This window comes from Adiantum capillus-veneris, chromosome 17, assembly GCF_014529385.1.
Source record: "Adiantum capillus-veneris isolate H3 chromosome 17, ASM1452938v2, whole genome shotgun sequence".
Taxonomy (NCBI): domain Eukaryota; kingdom Viridiplantae; phylum Streptophyta; class Polypodiopsida; order Polypodiales; family Pteridaceae; genus Adiantum; species Adiantum capillus-veneris.
In genome coordinates this window covers 26,774,263-26,795,908 of record NC_140947.1, presented here as the reverse complement: position 1 = coordinate 26,795,908, position 21,646 = coordinate 26,774,263, and the positions used below count along the sequence as shown (strand labels likewise).

The 21,646-nt window shown below is 44.3% G+C and overlaps 1 protein-coding gene across 3 annotated transcripts; it reads right to left on the bottom strand.

The window, feature by feature from the left end:
• Positions 1 to 1,393: 1,393 nt before the first annotated feature.
• Positions 1,394 to 16,144, bottom strand: LOC147436958 (RHOMBOID-like protein 2). 3 transcript variants are annotated; one of them, XM_086486355.1, is made up of 6 exons: positions 14,912 to 16,141; positions 14,445 to 14,608; positions 13,874 to 14,037; positions 13,197 to 13,459; positions 12,775 to 12,910; positions 1,394 to 1,690 (listed from the first exon to the last, which is right to left on the bottom strand). In XM_086486355.1, exons 1-6 carry the CDS (start codon positions 15,133 to 15,135, stop codon positions 1,571 to 1,573), a joined length of 1,071 nt encoding a protein of 356 aa, XP_086342481.1. In that variant the 5' UTR covers positions 15,136 to 16,141; the 3' UTR covers positions 1,394 to 1,570. The 3 variants fall into 3 exon arrangements, with proteins under 3 accessions (XP_086342481.1, XP_086342482.1, XP_086342479.1); XM_086486356.1 differs by lacking the exon at positions 1,394 to 1,690 and adding an exon at positions 2,396 to 2,726 and having other exon boundaries at positions 14,912 to 16,143; XM_086486353.1 differs by lacking the exon at positions 1,394 to 1,690 and adding an exon at positions 2,742 to 3,066 and having other exon boundaries at positions 14,912 to 16,144.
• Positions 16,145 to 21,646: the final 5,502 nt, after the last annotated feature.

The following is a 21,646-nucleotide window of genomic DNA, read 5'->3' as shown; positions in this document are numbered from 1 at the left end:
TGCACTTGCATAGACTTTTAAAGGCAAAAATTTGAGAGTAAACCTTATCTTGTTTGCAAGCATATTTATTTCATTTTATATATGTGTGCTTGGATTGGATCATAATCAACACATGCTCATGCACCAGGCTATTTCGGTAGAGAGAGACCTCTTACCTTTCCCTTGATTAATTATAGCTTTTGAGAGACCCTTTCTGTAGTATGTAATGGAATCTCCATTGCATAAAATCACCAAGAATAGTGCCACAATAGTATTTTGTAAGAATATGATGGTTTCTCTCCTCATGTGAATGTACAAATTTTTCATTTCCTTTCACTAGGATTACCTGAGGTTGATTGGTAATAGAGAGTTATATTGAGGTTATGTTCTCCGAGAGAGAGAGAGAGAGAGAGAGAGAGAGAGGAGTATTTTGAGGTAGTTATATTTTCAATAGAAAGTACTCATTAAAGGAACTTCCTTGAAAGCTCTAAATTGTGTGCAAAAAGCTCTAATTCCTACAACTAATAAAAAAATGACCTCACCTCACAAAAGGTTGAACATGACAAAATATCATAAATTTGCCAAAAAAAAATCCATGAATCATTACCATATGGGCATCCATAGGCTATATCTACAACCATTACCATATGGGCATCCATAGGCTATAGACACAACGAGAGATAAACTATGGCTGCTTCACTTTGCAACCAATGTGCCAAAACAAGTGTCAAATTTAAGCAAGCAATATAACTACACATAGCTCTACCTCAATTACTACATGCGAAGTAGCAAGAGAGTATAAAAATACAACAACATTATTGTAGGGTATAGCTAGGATGGATATATCAATGAGCTATTCATGGATTATGCATAATTAATGAGAGATTAGTTAAAGCTTGTTAATAACAATTTATGCATAAAGTTGTGTATACAATGGTATGCGCTTTTGTAGAATTAGAGAGAGTACAATAAGTATCACAAAACGAAGAGGAGATATGCATTCCACCTCTTAACGTTGACATGGCTTTCCTCGTCGCATTACACATATCATATGTGCTGACACATAGGCACATGACATAGAGAGGGGGTTCTTGTGCAACAAAATTTGCATCTAAACGATCCTCCTTCGTGAGTTTTCTTACAAAGCACTACACAATTATCCCCTCAGAACACACAAAGCGGTAGCATTCCACCTCTATGGGTTGACAAGGATTTCCATATCACCTTCCACCTTAAGCATATCACATGGGTTATGTATACAAGGCTTACACACATAGGCATAAGGAGGTTCACACACAAGATGCAACAGAGCCCGCATCCAAACAAACATCACATCAAGTGCCCTCTCAACCATTCATCTCTCTCTCTCTCACACACACACACACACTCCACACTCAAAATCTAGCATTCCGTAAGCTTCCAATAATAAAGGTCTATTAAAGAATATTTTTTGCAATTAGTTATCGTACTTTTACTAAGGAGAAAGGTTCTAATTACTCCCCACTACTTCTTAGGGAGGCAAATGTGAGAAAGCTAGCCTATGTTAACCATTCTCTTTGGACTAGGCATCCCTTCTTAAGAAAAGAAAGCCTTAACTACACAATTCTGCACAAAATTGTTTGATGCTTGAAAGTGCAAAGATGCCGGAGTATGTTTGAGATCTTTGGTTGACTTCGCAAGTTAGCCACATTGTTGTTCCCCTTATCATGTACTACACAAAAAGGAAAAGAGTAGTTTCAAAATATGCTCAATATTTTTCCGAAGGACAAGAAGGTTTCAGCTAGAGCATAACAAAACTTATGAATGAATTCCCTTAAACCTATCAGACTGTAGAAAAATACCACTTTAAATGAAAGTACCTTGTTTCATTGAATTGAAAATGCTTGGAACTAAATAATTACGGTATTCTAACATCAAAAGAGCAGGAAACAATTTGGCCTTCATAAGATGGCAAACAAGATAGAAAAGAAACGAAAGCTTTGGTACAGTTTTGTATAAAGGGTTATTAAGTCTCTCCTTCATGTACCCAAAAGCAAATATTGTAAAAGGCTATGGCAAAGTTCAAGGATTCGACAAAAAACTGCAGAAGCCTTAATGGAGGCCAGGAGCTACAAAACAGATTCTTCTTCCCTTTTACTTCTGTTCTATGCTTGGTAGTGGCATAGGGTGGAGGAGCAAGCAACGATAAAATCAAATCAAACCAAACTTATTCCTGTCTAGTTTTGTTATATTATGGGGATAGTCTTTGGTATGAACAGAGGTGCCATCAAATTTATGCTCACTAGTTCAACGGTGCCACCTCCAGCGGTGCTATCTGGGTATTCTTAGATTAGAATCTATATATATATATATATATATATAGAGAGAGAGAGAGAGAGAGAGAGAGAGAGAGAGAGAGAGAGAAATGAAATGAAATGTTATATTAACGTCTTCAAAAGGCCAAAATGACCTATGAGACCAAACTGTTACAAAATTATGAATCCGATACCATGCCTGGGTACAAAAAGACTAAAACAAAAATACTACTACTACTACTAGAATCCATCTTCATCTGCAGTCTCGATGTCGAGCGAGTATGGCTCGAATCCTCTGCTGTACTCTTCGTCGATGTTGTGTAACCCCTCTCCTCAATCGTGGCCGTCTGGATCTCCGTAGCTCCAGTGCTCGGTCGATGAGAGTGCCGGTAGTGGTCGAATGAGTGTGGGCGGAGCTCTGCAGTGATGGCTGCTCCTCTGGCAGTCCCATATCTAGTGAAAAGAAATCCTGTAATCCATCTCTGGGACTCTCTCTCTCTCTAACTCTCCCCAGTAAAGTGTCTCTATATCTGTGTAACTCAAGTAGATATAGTCCAAGACATCTCTGTGATTCTCTGATCCTCATAACTCATGACCCTAGAGAAAGGACCGAAACCCTCTCTGAATAAGCAGTGGAAACGGCCCCGAATCATAGTACACTGTGCAATGACATATATAATGTAGCTCTGTCTCTGGCTCTAGCTGGCATAAACGGCATATCCTGTTGTCTCCTGGAGAGAGAGAGAGAGAGAGAGAGAGGTCGTAATATGGGCTCCAAGTGCCCCCATATAACCTGCAAACGTGGCCTCTTCATTAGAAGACAAAGCCGTGTTCTTGCCACACTCCTTACACCTCCAGTAGGCAAGCATTTGCAAATTGCTATTGGGGTTCTCCCTCCCCAATGCAAAAGCTCCAATGACGGTGCTGCCGTACAGGAAGAAGAGAGAGAGAGAGAGAGAGGGAGAGAGGGAGAGAGAGAGAGATCCTATTATTGTCCTTTGCCTCTGCATCGAAAATAATAAATGACGTAGAGTGTGTGGAGCTCATAAGTGACTCCTGATGCTCAAGAATTGTAGACATGAGTATTACGATTGACAACCAACATCGTAGTTGGGAAAGTTCATGGCTGAAATTCTTGGAAAGCAAGGTCTCATGTGATAAAAAACTAAGCACTTTAGGAGAAAGTGATACTTAGACTTGCAACTTGTGACGGGCACAGATATGAAAAATGAATTCAAAGAGTTGGTCGCCTTGGACATCATCTCCCACAATCTTTACATGACCATAATTAGCATTAAGATACTAAACTAAACTAATAGCTCCCGCATAAAAGCATCAGCTCAGCATGTTAGCATTACACTTGTCCGAAGCCTTTTGACTCTTAGCGAAGTAACACAAATAGGGAAATGAGCTTTGAGGAGTGAGAAGCAGAAAAAGGAGACTATGGCCCACGTGCAAACTCTGGAAAGGTCCCATGCAGCTGTCCTTCTATCAGCTGCCAATAGCCTCATCTACATGGCTTGTGTCATTACAACATAGCCTTTTTCATTTGTGCAAGGTAGAAGCACCGACGATGTATGTACTGAGGTGTAGTGGCTTGTACATCATAGCGTTTTGCATTTGTGTGAGATAAGAGGCACTGCCTATGTATGCTTATGGGCAACTATATTTGTTGTAGAATTTGCGTTGCAGAGTGCCATGCTGCAAGCTCTGTTCCACATGACATCATGGTGCGTAGCTGGTCAACCATGAACCACCAATATAAATGCAGGGTTACAGCCAGTAACACCTACAGCTAGCTCATTGTCCCTACCCGTTCAAAGGCCCATATCACAAAAGTTACTTCCATTGCTCTACTCTTGTTGCTGGCCTAACGCTGCCAACCCTCTTGCGATCCATATTCGTTCAAAGGCTCACATCGCAAAAGCTACTTGCATTGCTCTACGCTTGTTGCTGGCCTGACGCTGCCAACCCTCTCGCCATCACCCTCAAACGCCTGCTGACCTTGAGCTGCTACACTGCCCAGGCCCCAATATGCAGCCCATCCCACCACTTTCATCCACCAGTTCAGCCCATGCATGTGCCCCCAATAGCCCTCCCCTTCTACGACTCTAAGGTTCCTGGCCCACACAGCCCTTGCAGAGTGCCATGCTGCAAGCTCTGTTCCACATGACATCATGGTGCGTGGCTGGTCAACCATGAACCACCAATATAAATGCAGGGAGCGGGCGATGATAAATTTCGAGCACTGCTGCGCTCGAAATTTAACCGTAGGTGCCAGCAACACCTATGGCTAGCTCATTGTCCATACCCGTTCAAAGGCCCATATCGCAAAAGTTACTTCCATTGCTCTACTCTTGTTGCTGGCCTAATGCTGCCAACCCTCTTGCGATCCATATTCGTTCAAAGGCTCACATCGCAAAAGCTACTTCCATTGCTCTACCCTTATTGCTGGCCTGACACTGCCAACACTCACGCCATCACCCTGAAACGCCTGCTGACCTTGAGCTGCTACACTACCCAGGCCCCAATATGCAGCCCATCCCACCACTTTCATCCACCAATTCAGCCCATGCATGTGCCCCCGATAGCCCTCCCCTTCTACGACTCTAAAGTTCCTGGCCCACACAGGCCAATATAAGATGCCACAATCTGCATCACCATCACCCATGGCTCCTCCTCACTCCTGGTATCACGTTCCATCTAGACCTTGCCCAATTTCAACTTCAATCCTCCGCTCTACCCCCATGGACTCCTCTTGTTGTGTGCAAGCCAGCGACCTGCTCGGACTACCTCCCGCTTTTTCTGCCCATCACCTCACTCTGACACAGTATATCCCAAAATTTGTTGACCTTAAGCTGCTGCACTGCCCAATATGCAGCCCATCCCACTACCTTCATCCGCCAGTTCAGCCTACGCACTTGCCCCTGACAGCCCTCTCCTTTTACGACACGAAAGTTCCTCGCCCACGCAACCCAATATAAGGTGCCACAATCTGCATCACCATCACCCATGGCTCCTCATTACTCTTGGTGCACGCTCCATCTAGACCCTGCCCGATTCCAACTTCAATCCTCGGCTCTACCCCAATGGAGTCCTCTTGCTGTGTGCAAGCCAGCGACCTGCTCACCTCCCACTTTTCCTGCCCATCCACCTCACTACATCCCAAGGTTTGGGGTCACGAGGTGTAAAAGAGAACGGAGGTGCCACCGTCCAAGGGGTGAGCCTGCAAGCTGAGTTGCTGCCGCCACGTCCGAGAGCTGCAGTTCATGTGAAGCAAGGCGGACGCTACAGTTGGCTATTTGCTGTATGTGCTTAAAATTTTATCCACTGTCAAGCGGCACCTGATTCGTGCTCCCTCGATGGTTGGAGGCAGCTAACTGCAAAGCAAGGTGGACGCTACCGTTGGCCATCTGCTGTATGTGCTTAAAATTTATCGACTGTCAACCGCCACCTGATTTGTGCTCCCTCGTCAGTTGGAGGCAGCTAACTGCAAAGCCCATGTGCCCTGGCTAGCTAACTTTCATTCCGGACTTGGACTGCATGTACAAGAAAAAGGCGGAAAAGACAATCAACTTTAATTGCAGGAGAAGAGGGAAGAGCAACGCCACTACCCATGAAGCCAAGGTGATGGTTTTGAATGCCTTTGGGCTGCAGGCAATGGGCTGCATGGCATCAACCCATATGGCACTGGCTGTGTGGCCTCAGGTGGCGAGGTTGTGCCCTCCAGCTAGCTCCGGCGAGGCCAGCAATAGCCAGCCGTTCAATATGAATACCCAAGAGAATTGGTGCTCAGGCCCGGATGAAATCTGGAGAGACACCCTCGCTTCGCATCACCACCAAAAACAGCCCATAGCTTCTTGGCCCTATCCCACAATCCTGTGCATTCCAAGAGACGACATCCCGGACAGGAAGCTCCTCAAGCACTTCAGTGCACCACATTTGGCATAGATGTTGACCAAGGCAGTGCCAAGCACGACATTTTCTTTCAACAACCCCTAACTAACAGTATCATTGTAAATTCTTGTGCCCATATCAGCATCTTGTGTAATGCCACATGCCTTCAAGGTGCAAGTGTACATGATTGCATCTAGAGAGATGCCCTCTCTCTCCATCTGCTGAAAACAACCCAGAGCTTCCTGACCCTAACCCTTGCCAAGCATATGTGGCTGCATCTGGAGAGACACCCTCGCTTCGCATCCGCCAAAAACAGCCCAGAGCTTCTTGGCCCTGCCCAAGCTGGGCATATCCTGCAATCAGTGCATTCGAAAAAGATGACATCAGGGACACGAAGCTCCTCAAGCACTTTTGTCCTTTATGAAGTGCACCACATTGGGCATACATGTCGACAAAGGCAGTGCCAAGCACGACGTTTTCTTTCAACAACCCCTGACTGACAATATCATCGTGACTTCTTTTGCCCATAATTGTGTAATGCCACATGCCTTCATGGTGCAAGTGTACGTTATTGCATTTGGAGAGATGCCCTCTCTCTGCATCTGCTGAAAACAGCCCACAGCTTTTTCACCCTGACCGTTGCCTTCAAGATGCAAGCGTATGTGATTGCATCTTGAGAGACACCCTCGCTTCACATTTGCCAAAAACAGCCCAGAGCTTCTTGGCCCTGCCCAGTGCATTCCAAGCAACGACATCCCGAACAAGAAGCTTCTTGAGCACTTTTTGTGCTTTATGAAGTACACCACATTTGGCATACATGTCGACCAAGGCAGTGCAAGCACGGCGTTTTCTTTCAACAACCCCTCACAAGCAACATCATCATGAATTCTTTTGCCCATATCAGCATCTTGTGTAATGCCACATGCCTTCAAGGTGCGAGTGTACGTGATTGCATTTGGAGAGAGATGCCCTCTCTCTGCATCAGCTGAAAACACTCACCATGACCCTTGCCTTCAAGATGCAAGCGTGTGATTGCATCTGGAGAAACACCCTCGCTTCGCATCCCCCGAACAGCCCAGAGGTTCTTGGCCCTACCCAAGTTGGGGATATCCCGCAATCCGTGCATTCCAGGAGATGATATCCCGGACAAAAAGCTCCTCAAGCACTTTTTGTGCTTATGATGTGCACCACATTTGGCATTACATGTCGACCTAGGCATTGACCCTGTTGGACATATCCTGCAATGAATGCACTCCATGAGACAACGTTGCGGACCGGAAGCTCATCCAGGACCTGTTAACACAGTTTTTAAGTGAGCTCACAAAAGAAAGACTTATTCTCGTCCCCTCCATGTTTTCTTGAGTAGCAGATATTGTCGCTCTCTCAGTGCTTAACCGAATCGACTCTATGTGTGTGCACGACACGCATGCAAAAACAGAGGTTCATAGCTTCGCCAAAACAGCCATCTCTCGAGTCCCCATCGCCTCTCTTGCCACAGGGTACAAGTGTACATGATTGCAGTCTGAGAGATGCCCTCTCTCTCTGCATCTGCTGAAACCAGCCCAGAGCTTCCTGGCCCTGACCCTTGCCTTCAAGATGCAAGCGTATGCATCTGGAGAGACACCCTCGCTTCGCATCCGCCAAAAACAGCCCAGAGGAGCTTGGCCCTACCCAAGGTGGGCATGTCCCGCAATCAATGTGTTCCAAGAGACGACATCCTGTAGGGAAGCTCCTCAAGCACTTTCACCTATATCGACATCTTGTCTAATGCCACATGCCTTCAAGATGCAAGTGTGCGTGATTGCATTTGGAATGCCCTCTATCTGCATCTGCTGAAAACAGCCGAGTGCTTCGTGACCCTGACCCCAAGATGAAAGTGTATGTGATTGCATCTGGAGAGACACCCTTGCTTCTGTCACGTGACACATCCAGCCCTGTGTGTCCGTGGACAAGCTACAGCATGACCAGGGTTCAGTTCAGTCAAGTCAGTCTAGAACAGAAGCGATCTGGCACTTTTGTGAGTCTATTCGCAGACCGTGCATGACCAGTCACATAGAGTAGATGCATATCCTCCGGTTGCACACAGCATAATCATCAGCATTTCCATCAAAATCCATCAAAATCCATCAAGGGAATTTTCCAGTGCATTAAACCTATTTTCCCAATAAGTGACTTTTGTTGGGAACTAGGTAGGGCAATTTTGCTAAGATAATATATAAGCAAACCAAAGCTAGCACTTTTTGGCAAAGGAGGCAGCAGGAGCATTGCTCAACAGGCCCACTCTCAGCAAGAACAAGAACCCAGCAGCCTGGCGTTTTCCCCTCAGAAGGCCAGCGTTTTTCAGCCCTGCAATTTGCGTTTTCAGCCAGCCATACCAGCGTTTTTGCATCAGTAATTTCAGCAGGCAGTTGGCGCTTGCCTAAGCATTTCTGCCAGCGATTTTCAGCAAGGTGTTTCAGCCAGCAAGGGGACAGCAAAACAGGAACAAAACAGCCAGCAGATTAGCGTTTTTAACTCAGCCAGTCAGCGTTTTTGATCCAGTAAATCAGCCTTTGTAGCAGCAGGAACCAGCCTTTTGCAGTAGCATATTCAGCTAAAGGACGATCGGACTTAGCGGATAAAGGACAGCCCGACAAGAAGGCTAGAAGCATCCCAGAGCAATCAGTTTTCAGCCATAGTCTCGTCCTCGTTGTCACCACCGTCGGCCTCGACATAGCCATTAGATTTGCATCAGCATCTTGTACCACATTGTGCAATCAATAGTAGATCACTCTCGCCATCGAGAGTGGGGCCTTTGGAGGAGGGTTTTACGTCTCTGGTGTCGTATTCTCTTCTCTCTCTAGCTCTCAGTCTCATGCACTTCCATTCACAGTGTCCATTCACTTTGTTTGTGTCCATTGCACTCTCTCACTAAAGGAACGGAAGGCTCTCCCTTCCGTAAGTAAAAGGAACCTTGAGCACAGTTCGGAGCACTCATCTTGAGCAAAGTTCAACATTCATTCCGCTGCACCTTACAGCTTCGCATCCGCTGAAAACATCCCAGAGCTTCTTAGCCCTGCCCAAGTTGGGCATATCCCGCAATCAGTGCATTCCAAGCGAAGACATCCCGGACAGGAAGCTCCTCAAGCACTTTTTGTGCTTTATAAAGTGCACCACATTTGGCATACATGTCAACCCAGGCAATGACCCTGTTGGACATATCCTACAATCAATGCACTCCATGAGACAACATTGCGGACAAGAAGCTCGTCAAGGACCTGTTAGCACAGTCTATAAGTGAGCTCAAAAAAGAAAGACTTATCTTCCCCTCCATGTTTGCTTGTTGTGTAGCCAATATTACTGGTTTCTTGGTGCTGCTCTGTGTTCACAAAACCATTGTGTAGCAGCTATCGTTGCTCTGTTCATGCATGTTTGCTTGTGTTGCTGCTTTCTTGGCGCTGCTCTATATTCAAAGAGAGAACGAATCAACCTTGTGTGTGCACACGTGCAAAAACAGAGGTTCATAAATTCACCCAAAACAGCCATCTCTCGACTCTCCATCGTCTCTCTTGCCACGGGTCAATTTTTGGCTGTACCGGGATAGCGTATGCCACATGTGAAGGGTTATTTATGGGAAACAGCTGGTCGACCAGACAAGAGATCTCTACAGGGTAGCCGGGGTTCAAGAGGAGTAGCAATCTTATTTAAAGAGGAGCTGAAACCACTACTACAGATTATCAGGAAAGATGAGCAAGCAAGGTATATGTGGGTGAGAATGAGAGCCGAGACAGGTAGATTTCTATATATCGCTATATGCTACTTCCCTCCAAGTACCTCAAGCTACTCCTCACCTAAAGGACAGTCCCCTTTCTCCATGTTGAATAATGACATATGGGAGTTCTCTAGAGATGGAGACATTGTTCTCTTAGGAGACTTTAATGCCATAACGGCCAACTCTCAAGCAGTATTCTATGATACTTCTGAGGAAATGCTCCGAGAAGTGGATTTATCACAGAGGGGGCTTACTAGAAACTCACAAGATAAAGAACACACTAAATATGGGAGACATCTCATGGAGATGGCAACTATACATGGTTTGGCCATACTTAATGGTCTAGAGAATTTCCCGTTATCTGGGGGATTCACATGCTTCCCGCACAAGCATGGGGCCAGTACAGTGGATTATTTCATGACTTCACCAAGCTTTATTTCTAGTATCAAGGACTTTAAGGTGGGACCAAGACCGGTTGGGATTGCAGTGGATCATGCTCTCTTGACCTTATCAATCTCCTTCCAATACAATGCCTCTCAAGTACAAAGGAAGAAGACACACACACGATATACTTTCAGGCCAGAAACTGATTCAGTCTATGTGGAAAAGATCTATAATAGGATGTGGGCCGTCGAGCCAGTATATACTGTAGAGGAGATTACTTCTCAGTTAACAGAGATACTACATGGAGCAGCACAAGAGGCATACCCACATACTCAACCTGATCAGAAGAGAGGATCTGGAAACATGCCTCAAAACAGTTGGTATGACGAGGAATGCAGAGAGACGAGAACCCAGGTCCAGAAAGAGCTTACACTTGCGTCATCACATATAAGCAGTCTCGGATTGCTCTTCGGCGTATAGTACGTCGCAAGAAAAGGGCATTTTTAGCCAAACTGGAGAAGGATTTATATCAGCTCTTCTTGAGTCAGTACTCACATGAGGCCTGGCGCTTATTTCACGAGCACTCACCGCCTCCGACGATTACTTCTCCTGAGATCTGGGGTCAATATGTAACATCATTATATATGGTATCTGGACAGCCTCCATTACCAGATCCGCTAGAGCCATGCCCTGCTACTAGTACTTTCTTTACTACGGAAATGGTGGGAAAAGCCATTGATAAGATGAAGACAAGAAGAGCATATGATCATGATGGTTTAGTAGCAGAACATCTGATCCATGCCAGGGATCTACTTTCAGAAGTCCTTGCTCGTCTGTTTAATCGGTCATGTGTGAAGGATTACCTGAATCTTGGAAATTATCTACTATCGTACCTATTTTCGAATCCTCTCGACGATTAGCAATGAAAGGGGATACATCATACATCATGCTGGTATGTGAAACTGTCCTCGTGGTTTCAGAGACACGGGTTCAGTATGGAAAGATTACCCCCTTCCAATACTCTCTTGAGGCTCCATCACTGGCAATTACACGAACGGAGATTAATAAAATCATCCGTCATGATCTTATACAGTTGGATACTAAGAGGACATGGATAGACCCTACACAAGAATTGGGCACGAAGATGGCCGACTACAAAGAAAACTTCCTACAGCTATCTGAAGATGGATTTGTGATTCGCCCGAGCTACATGGATACCCACCTCTCTCATGGTTTGAGATGTGCTATTGGTCAGATTCGTACATCCTCACACCAACTGGAAATTGAATTTGGCAGATTTAGGGGAATCCCACCTAAGAGCAGAATTTGCAAGTTATGCGGAATGGTGGAGCCGGAGAAAGAATTACACTACATATGCCATTGCACCGTGTACTATGAGATACGTGGGCGTTTCCATTGCGAAGGCTTTGGACCTCTAGATAGAGTCATGCAATACCAAGATCAAAGATGCTTAGGCTTGTACCTACTGGAACTACATCGGCACAGGGATAATCTAATGAGAAGACAAAGAGCACTACAGCCTCAGAGGCAGATCACAGATTTCTTCGGATCGAGAGAAGCAGGAGTGGAAGGAGAAGCAAGAGGCCAGCAGCCAGCACAAAGGAGTACCCACATTCATACCAAAGGTACCCTCATTGACAGGGCGTTGAGCTTAGGAAATCGAGACGACCACGACCGAGATGCAGAAGCACACTTCACCGGAGGAGACTACAACAAAGGATTAGAAGCATTCTAGCCAGACACCCAAAATGCTCCTAAGAAGTTTATTTAATACTTTGTATTTAGTTTTTTCACATTTATTTTCACACTTTTCACACTAAGGTACCCAGACATTGTAACAGATTCACCACTTTTGTATCAGTTTGGTCTCATAGGTCATTCTGGCCTTTTGAAGACGTTAATATAACATTTCATTTCATTCTCTCTCTCTCTCTCTCTCTCTCTCTCTCTCTCTCTCTCTCTCTCTCTCTCTCTCTCTCTCTCTCTCTCTCTCTCTCTCTCTCTCTCTCTCTACATCGGGCTGTAGGGATCACTCATGAAACGTGCCCGGGGAGGCCTGGAATCCCTCCCCCCTTTTATATAGTATAAAGGTGGGAGGAATCCTTCCCCCCTTAATATACAGTATAAAGGGGGGTAGAATCCTTCCCCCCTTTATATATAGTATAGATCAATGCTATGCAAAGCCATAACAAATTTCATTAGATGGTCTGTTTATCTCCTTGAATATTGATGCATGCCAACTTACCCTCCAGCACTACTCATTGCAATGCTGCATATGAGATCCACCCACACGTGTCTTTTCCACCTTTAATGTTCTTCTATGACAATTTGATGACAATCTTTTAAATCATTGAATGTTTTATTAGATATAAAATTCTATAGCGTTGCAGCACATATTGATGCATGCTAAAATGTTTGTTATTCTTCCTTACATAAAAACAAGTATACCTTGCATACAGCATGACTCTTAGAATCGCCACCACAATTCCAGTGCGAGCTTGGGATGCAACTGAAACTACGACACCATGAACAGTGATCGTTGCCATTTACACCCTTAAAGGCCAAGACTATGAAGATGAGGTACCTGCATTGTCAAAGACAGATTTGTGTAAACCACATAAAAATGCAATGCAAACACTTGGCATGCACCAACCTAAGTAAAGAATCAACTCTAAGAGTTGTGCAAGCAAAAATAGAGATTTCTAGCACCCCAATTAAAAACACACTTATGTGATTGGCTTAATTAGAGTTTTGGTATCTAAGCTAGGGTAAGGTGCTCCTATCACTTAAACAATGCTCCAAATTTAGATGAACCAAAATGAGATAAGAACTTCAAAAAGTGCAAGAGTTAAAAAGAGAAGAAACCTTACAATATGGCTAGTAGAAGCACCACCACAACGCAAACAAACATTTTGCACATTTTCTTATTTGTATCGGTAGAGAAATCTGTAAGACGGTTGTGCGGTGCAATTTGGTACTTAGACCAATCAAAATCGGCCTGTGCAAAGAATACATAGCCCAATAGTAGTCCAAAGAGGAACCCTCCAGCATGTGAGAAATTATCAATATGTGGAAACAACCCGATGATGAAAAGAAGTATTGCAATCACTCCAAGTGTCATAAAGGTCGGTGACTGTACAAAAGAAAGGCAAGAAAGCTTTAACCACAAGCTCACGAGTGAGAATTGTTAAAAATAGCTTGAAAACCCATTCATGCCAAGATACTAATGGAGCTTTATGCATGCATGCACAATTTATTTGAAGGTAGAGTCATCTAAGAGCTTTATATATACTTTGTTATAACCTACTAAACTAGTGTGAGAGCTCTATCAAGTGAAAATATCTAGAATTTTGATTTATCACAGTTTCTTAAGCAAAGAGAAAATTAAATCCATGGCACTGTCCCTCCTCACTTGATAACTTTCTAATGGATGCAAAACGAAGTTGACCTAGTATGAGTAATCTCTTTCAATGAAAGTAAAAATCAAGCAATAAGCCTGTTATTCGATTAAAATTTAGAAAATATAGAGCTTGTACCAAAAAGAGACCTTTCCTTCATGCTTGGACCAATTTGGAACGATCTCAGCCACAATTGCTCCAATCAGGCCAAACACAGCACCCGATGAGCCCACAGAGACACGATTCTCAATGAACAACAGTGAGAATAGGCTTCCACCAATGCCGGATAAAAAATAAATGCATCCCACTCTCACTGTAACAACAATGACACTAGTAAGCTGTATAAAAATGATCATCCGTATGTTATATTCTACACAATCGCTTTGATAATATTGTAATGGGCATGAGTGGTAAACAAGATTGGAATGAAACTAGTGTGTCTTTCCAACAAGACCACAACAACTCAAATCAAAGAGTTAGCTACATTAGAGGGCCCTTTCAACATGACGTTGGTTTGTTTGTAGGAAACCACGTTTCACTTCAAACAAGCCAAGATCATCATGCGAAAAGATGCCCTAATGTAACCGACTCCCTAATTTTTAGAGGTGCTCTCTTGTTGGATGGATACACCAATTTCCATCCACTCAATTCTGTCCAAAATTTGTTTCCCACTTGTGCACTTGACAATATGCATAAAAGAGGAAGTTTTTTGAAGCTTACCACAACCAAACTCTTGCTCCAATCTAATTCCAACAAACAAAAGGCTTATAAGATCGACGAGTAGATGGACAACACCAGCATGTAGCCATATACAACTAAAAGGACGCCATAATTGATGCTTGTCAGCCACAGTGTCGGATGAAATTCCTCCCATTTTGGATAATCTAGCAATGTTTGAAAGATGACAAAATGATGTCAATGTGAGAGTAGCTATAGGTTCACCTAAATAAACTATTGCAATATTGACTTTAAATTAACCTTGGAAAAACCATTTCCATTTTGATCAATGTCAATGTGTAACTTCTCAAGCTATGAAAAATTAAATTGGTGCTTGCAATCTAGAAGAAAGAAAATCTGTGTACAATTCGATTTAGTTGTGTGTGGACGAGTTTCAAGAGGTTTCAAAGATGTTCCGACAAGTTTTGAAAGAGAGAGAGAGAGAGAGAGAGAGAGAGAGAGAGAGTTACGCTGAGCTGGAGGGGCCGAAGAGGGGGTTGTCGGAGAGGGGCTGGAAGGAGAGGCGGCCCAGCGCGGAGAGCGTGCAGTTATGCGAGTGCGCCGGGCAGTCGTTGACGTACATGGTGACGACGAAGAGCAAGAAGCTGATGGTGACGATGACGGGCACCAGCAGCGAGTGCCCTCGCACCCCATCCTCTCCCAGGTACAGGATGCGGTGCCGCTTTCGAAGCATCCTCTAATCACTCAGTGCCACGCCACTCCCTCTCCACCAATCGCTGTGTGCCACGGCACCGGCACCCTTCTCTACTACTGCCAACAGATGATCGACCACTGCGCTCTCAGCCAATCGGTGCGTCCAGCTCCTGCTGACTGCGTGCTGCGAGCTCTTGAAACACTTGCTTAACCCTTAATCTTCAAGTCTGCTTGTGCTCTCTATCTAATTCTTTCCGCCTGCATCAACGAGAGTCTAGACTAGGATGACAGCACGCTGCCTTAACTATAAGAAGAGTTGGCGTCATGTTATAAAACGTGGTTGCATGCATGGCAAATAGCTGAAAGGGAAGACCCTTCTTGCGTTTGAAGGCCCCTGACAATCTTTCACAAGCTGAGCAGACGCCCAAGAGCAGCACCATGTTGAGCAAGAAGGTGCTGCGACTCCGCATCTACTCTAAAGGTTCTTTGTATTCACAGGCACTCCACTCCCTCCCCTCCCTTCCTAGATCCCTTCCTTCTACGTGCGCTCACTCCTTAATGCTTCCTTCCATATGGTCCTAAGGAGGAAGGCTTAGTTTAACACCTTTATTCCCCCATTGCTTACCAAAAGCATAGGTGCAAAGGAAGTATCGACTGTTATTCCCTTCTCAACACACTAAACATTGGTAAAATTTGCCAATATTTTTTGTCTCAATAAACTTGAAAACTTGCTGGTATTTCAAAAAATTAGCTTGGGTCGATATTATTGTGAAGTCGTTTTTCTATAAACGCCAACCGCACGCTACTCGGGGCTTGCCAAAAACATACGTCCACATAAGGGCACACTTAAGAACTCCCAATTGGAAGCATTTGCCAGTAAAACTTTTAAAATTTTACTAGTTTTCTTCGAGGCAAGCTCGAAATCTAGCTAAGATTTTCTCAATTCTTGCGAGCATTGACCCTAACCCAATATGCCACAAGCAAGTGCATATTCTTGGTCCATGTACCCCACATTTCACATCTTCACACTATACTTTTCACCAATCTCCACTTCCAAAGCGTCCCCCCCCCCCCCCCCCCCCCCCCCCCCCCCCCCCTCTTCTTGCTAACTCACACACGCCCGCATATTCCAACCTTCACCTCATCCCCCCTCCTCAACAAAGCTTTACTTACACGATGCTTCACACTCCAACCTTAAAACCCCCTAGAGCTCGTGGAAACCTTCTAAAAGTAAAAAAGTAGTGGTATCTAGGCTTTGTCAAAATCCATGGAACCAAGCGTAGCACACCTCCTTATTTCCCAATGGGCAAGAGAAATCATACCATTAGCACACGGGAAGATTCCTCAAGCAAGACCTCAACATCATGAGTCTTTTACAAGCACAAAGCTAACACAAAAGCATGTGTTGTGGGGTGGGATATGAAGGGAAAATAGGACTCTAGAGCAATAATTAATTGGCAATTTGTGTGCTCATAATCATGCATAAGAAGCTTTGTCTCACCTCAAATACCAACATGTGTGCATGATATTATACATGAAGCATGTGAATGTTTAGTGTGAAGAAACAAGGGGCATCATTGGCCATAAAGTGGTTCTATTGTAAACCACTTCTTATGGGTAGAATGCACACCAGAAACAGTTCAATTTTACGAACAATCTGCAAAAAGAAGTAATTTATCAAAATCCCAATTTTATAAAATAACTTCTCATCCATCCTAACCTAAAAGGTGCCAAATTTTGCGAGTGTTTTACACGACGAACTTGTGGTCTTGCCATGATATGTTTTGACGTAATTTAGCCCTATGGAGATACACCGGAGGTCAATTTGCTATATTACAATGGCTCAAAGGAAGTCAATTTGCAAGAAGAAGTTCATTTTTTAATTAAAAAATGTGATGGTTTTTTCGTTTGAGCACGTAGCAAGGCAATTTACTTGAGAGTCAAGCACCAATATATTGTGACTTTTTATCTCATAAATATACAAGAGCTTTTCAAAGAGAGCATATGTGAATGTACCCAAAGCAAATACGGTATCTAAAGCCACCTTATAACCTACCCTTCAAAAAGCAACCTGGGAGAATATATGATGATGATGGTGATAGTCGCTTAAGGATGAAGATGCTGACAAGTAGATAGTCGTTTATAAAGGGTGGTTATGCTTTTTGCCACTCTCAATGACATGTGGAAAACTTTGTTATTCCACCTTTTTGTCCCACATAAGAAAACCACCACCCATTTTGCAAAACACGCTCTCTCTTCTCTCTCTCTCTCTCTCTCTTCCCCCCTTCCTTTTCCTCTTTTTCTTTTGCTTTGTTGAATTAGTTTTGTCGTGTCCTCCATTGGAAACCACTAGAGGTGTGCAACTTCACATCTCCATCCCATATCCTAAAAAGTGATTCCCTCAAAGGACTTATTACATCACCCTGCCGCCAAAACATCCCCTCATCCAGTAGCCACTTCATTCTTATGAATTCTTTGCCATTACCTATTTTTGACCCACAACCCTCTATATCTCCTCAAGGTTGAGGGTTGAAGCATTATTGAACCTATTATAATCGACATCGCACAAGAACCTGAGAGGAAGTGTGTGTGTGTGTGTGTGTGTGTGTGTTTTCCTCGATCATAAAAGAAGAATCTCCCTCATGGGGTGCACCTTATAAAATCCTCTAGATCATGTGCGATTAGAGTCCGATAAAAAAGATTTCGTTCACACATTTTATGGATTGGAATAAAACTATCTTTTTTATATTAAATAAATAAATAAAAATGCCTCTCGTATAAGTGTATATCAATAACTGCTATAAACTACGGCACACCCTCCTCTTGAACCCATGTGATGTCATGCCAAGGGTAGGACCACGTAGGGCCAAGGGCCAGGACGGACATGCAGTCAAGGGGGTCCCTATGTTTAGCAGGCCAAGGGCCTATATAGTGCATGACTGGGTGGTGATGAGCATGATGCAGTCCCCTCGGTCTCACATTGGTATCAGAGCTCAAGGGAGAGGAGAGCTATGGAGGAGGGGGAAGGACTAGCAAAAGCTTCTCTCTCTCTCTCTCTCTCTCTCTCTCTCTCTCTCTCTCTCTCTCTCTCTCTCTCTCTCTCTCTCTCTAGCATGAGGCATGGCCTCCCTCTCTTCGGAGTCTTCTCTCTCTCCCTCATTTTCAGGAGCAGGGCGTGCATGGTCTTGCATGATCATGCAAGCTGTGGTGTGCAAGGCGGCTAAGCAAGAGGTCAGGGTCGAGGCACGCCTCGTGTGCAGAATCTCTTGCTAGGCGGGGAGGCCGAAACAGCAACGGGAAGGAAAGACCCGGTGTGGGTAGGGCCGTTAAGCAAGGGAAGGGGGAGCATCATCGATTGGAACCAAATCATGTGGCTTCGGCCTTGTTGAGTTCGCAAGGCTGTGGGGAGCCTTTCACGTCACATGGATGGTGCCTGGTTTGGCCTAGACGGTGACTTCTTGGAGAATTTTCCTCTGCGCAGAGCGTACAATCGCCCAAGACAAGGCCTTTTGCCTTGACACCATTGAAGGGAGGATGCCCACGAGGGCATAAACCACCCCCCCCCCCCCCTCTTCCCCTCTACCCTTCTCCTAAGGGATGCAAAGGTTTGTGTGGGGATGAAATGGTGTGCTCCACATCGGTTTTTTCCTGCAACATATCTACAATTTTCAAAATTATAGAATTTGGACATGGTTAGAAACGAAAACAAGCGGTAGAACTCGCAGGTGAGCATCATGCAAAGCCCTCGTGGTTTCATCGCCTCGGCAAATTGGATTTTCTCATTCTGAATCGCAAAAACAAGAAAAGATCATGCTAAGTGCATTCTATCAAGAATTCAGGTATGGCATGCAAGGCATGCAAGAAGCTCTTACAAGTTTATTTTGCACAGCCATGCAATGCAATCACTTTTTGGGAAGAACCGATAGGATCGGCAAAGCATGCAATCATCTTGGTGCAAATCGGGCAAGGCCCTCGACAGCAGGAAGTAAGGCATCTATTGAACCAAGCCAGTACAACAAGGCACGTCAATGCGAGTACTTCACAAGGTATGCAGTAGCTTTCTTTTTGTTTGACAAGTTTTTGAGAACAGACTGCATGAGCCCTATCATGCTACAGACGTGAGTGCACTTTAAGCACTCCAAGCACAAGCATGGCTTGTGACCGCTACCATCAATCATAGCTAATGCATGTAGGTAAGGTTGTCTGGAAACAACGGCAAGCCAGGCAGGGCCTGCGACTTGTAAGATCCTGTTATGCGACAAGGCCGACCCATAACTGCAATTCCAAGAAGCTACCAAGCAAGTTGCTAGAGCTTCACTTTTAGGCAAGCTATTTTTCCATGATGCCTCAGACAAGGATATGATCCACCAATTATCTACAAACGTGATACGATCGTTCTCTAAGATATCATGGGGGCAAGGCTCCGTCTAATCCTCATGATAATAGTAATTAGGCAAAGTAATTACGAGGTACATCTCTTGCAAGTATTTTTTTGTGTTTCAATACATTGCACAGTTCGACAAGGTCAATTATTTGTGACTGCTCGACAAGGTCGACTTTCTTTTGCTGACATTGTACATTGGCAAGAGTATTTGTTCACCATGAGCACCAGATCTCCATGAGTACTTATGCGAAGCAAGGCTTCCTTTTCGGTATTTGGCATCACGATTTCCACAGTTTGGAATATGCTATTAGCATACAAACTTGGGGAAACTTGTCAAGATGTATGCTTGTTTTTACATCCCACGAGGGTGAATATGATACATATGCTAACTCACTCGAGTAGTACATATGGCTATGAGCCAGATTCAAGCGAATTAACCAAAATCTGGTCACAAGTGGGCGACAAGTGCTTGGACAAACTCCATACGAAGCTGTTGTACAAAGCAAAGTGCTTTGGCAGATTTCATGTGAAGTGTCATAATAACTAATATCTCATTCTCCTAAATGATTTTATCATGTAACCTGATCATTTAATATGGGGAAACACCAGGGGAGAAAAAGCTAGGATATTGGTTAAGCTGGCAGACCGGTCACAGTAGGGATCCAAAGGAGGGAAAATAAGGATCCAAAGGGGGGGCCGTCTGCAAAAGATCAATGTGAAACAATGGGCTTTAAAGATCCTAAGGTTCAGCCATTAAGACTTCCAAAATGCTAAGGTTCCAAAGCTCAAAGGCTAGGTTCAATGGTCAAACTCAAGGTAAATTTGGATGCTTATGTGAAGACCATAAAGTCTTCACATATCCCTAGATAGGAGGGGGCGAGCCTTTCTTGTAGGGGATGAGAGAGAAACACACACACACACACTCTAGCAAGCTCCCCTTACACGAAGGGAACAAGGGACACTACAAGAGGTTGTGTGCTCTTGTGACGCTGTTAGCGACGGAAATACACTGGGTTTTTATAACCCCGGCGTCGCTACAACCGTCGCTAATAGCGTCGCTACGAGAGCGTCGCTATATGCGTCGCTATATAGCGACGCTCATAGCGACGGTTATAGCGACGTTTACACAGAAGTCTATAGCGACGCTCATAGCGATGCTACAGAGCCATAAATAGCGACGGTTATAGCGACTCCCGAGAGAATTTTTTTTTGGTGACAGGGCATTGAATGCCCTGCCACCCATCAACCATATTGTACTTGATTCACTTTTTAAAAAAAGTGCAAGGGTAGATAATAGACCCAAAATAGTCACCCACAAGACGCATTGTTTGCAAAATTGACAAGCGTAAATTTGACAATTGTACACATCATAGGCAAAATGAATTGATTGGCAAATGTAATAATGACAATTGTACAACATCATAGGCATAAAGAATTGATTGGCAAAATGAACTACGGTGACAAATGTAATAATATACATGGTTCAAAAAGACGTATAAAATCCGTCTCATGATACATAAGCTATGAGAAACCCTAAACTAATGCTATCTAGCTACGGCTAAACTGACGTCGTTTAGTCAGACGTCTCATCGCGTCCAAGCGGCCTATCTGTCGGATTCTGCAAAAAAATACAATAAGACAGCTTTCAGTAAGTATAAACATATAACGACATTTATAAAACAATACAAAAAATAGAAAAGAGTAAACCCTAATACTAACCATGCAGCCGCGAGAACTGAGAATGTCCATCAGGGCGTTTAAGCCCTTCCTACCTGCGTACTCGCGCTCGTACGGTGTGGGATCACGTCCTGTCATCGACCACTGTCAAAACATACAAAGATTTCATTATGTTAGAATTAAAAAACTCATAAACCCTAAACTATCGAACATAAAGAGCAATGCGAAAACACTTACAAAATCGGCCTCAAATGATGCCCATCCACCGCTCCCCAAGTGGTGCGAGCTCCCTGCCTCTACTCGCGCTCTGGCTGCATCCTTTTGTTGCTTCCACTTGTCGGGATTCTCGCGCACTGCTTTCTTCGCATTCTTCCAATCTTCTTTGGCCAGCCAATCTGGCCTGTTCCACCCATGCTCGATTGCTTTTTGCACTTCGGAACGCTTGTGTTTGCAGTATTCGCGCATTCGAATCTTCATCAGGTCTTCATTG

Coding starts and splice junctions, on each gene's coding strand:
- LOC147436958 (XM_086486353.1), bottom strand. CDS start 15,135: ATGCTTCGAAAGCGGCACCGCATCCTGTACCTGGGAGAGGATGGGGTG. Junction 13,460..13,873: donor GGTCCAAGCATGAAGGAAAG/GTCTCTTTTTGG, acceptor TCTTTTGTACAG/TCACCGACCTTTATGACACT. Junction 12,911..13,196: donor GTGCTTCTACTAGCCATATT/GTAAGGTTTCTT, acceptor TTGACAATGCAG/GTACCTCATCTTCATAGTCT.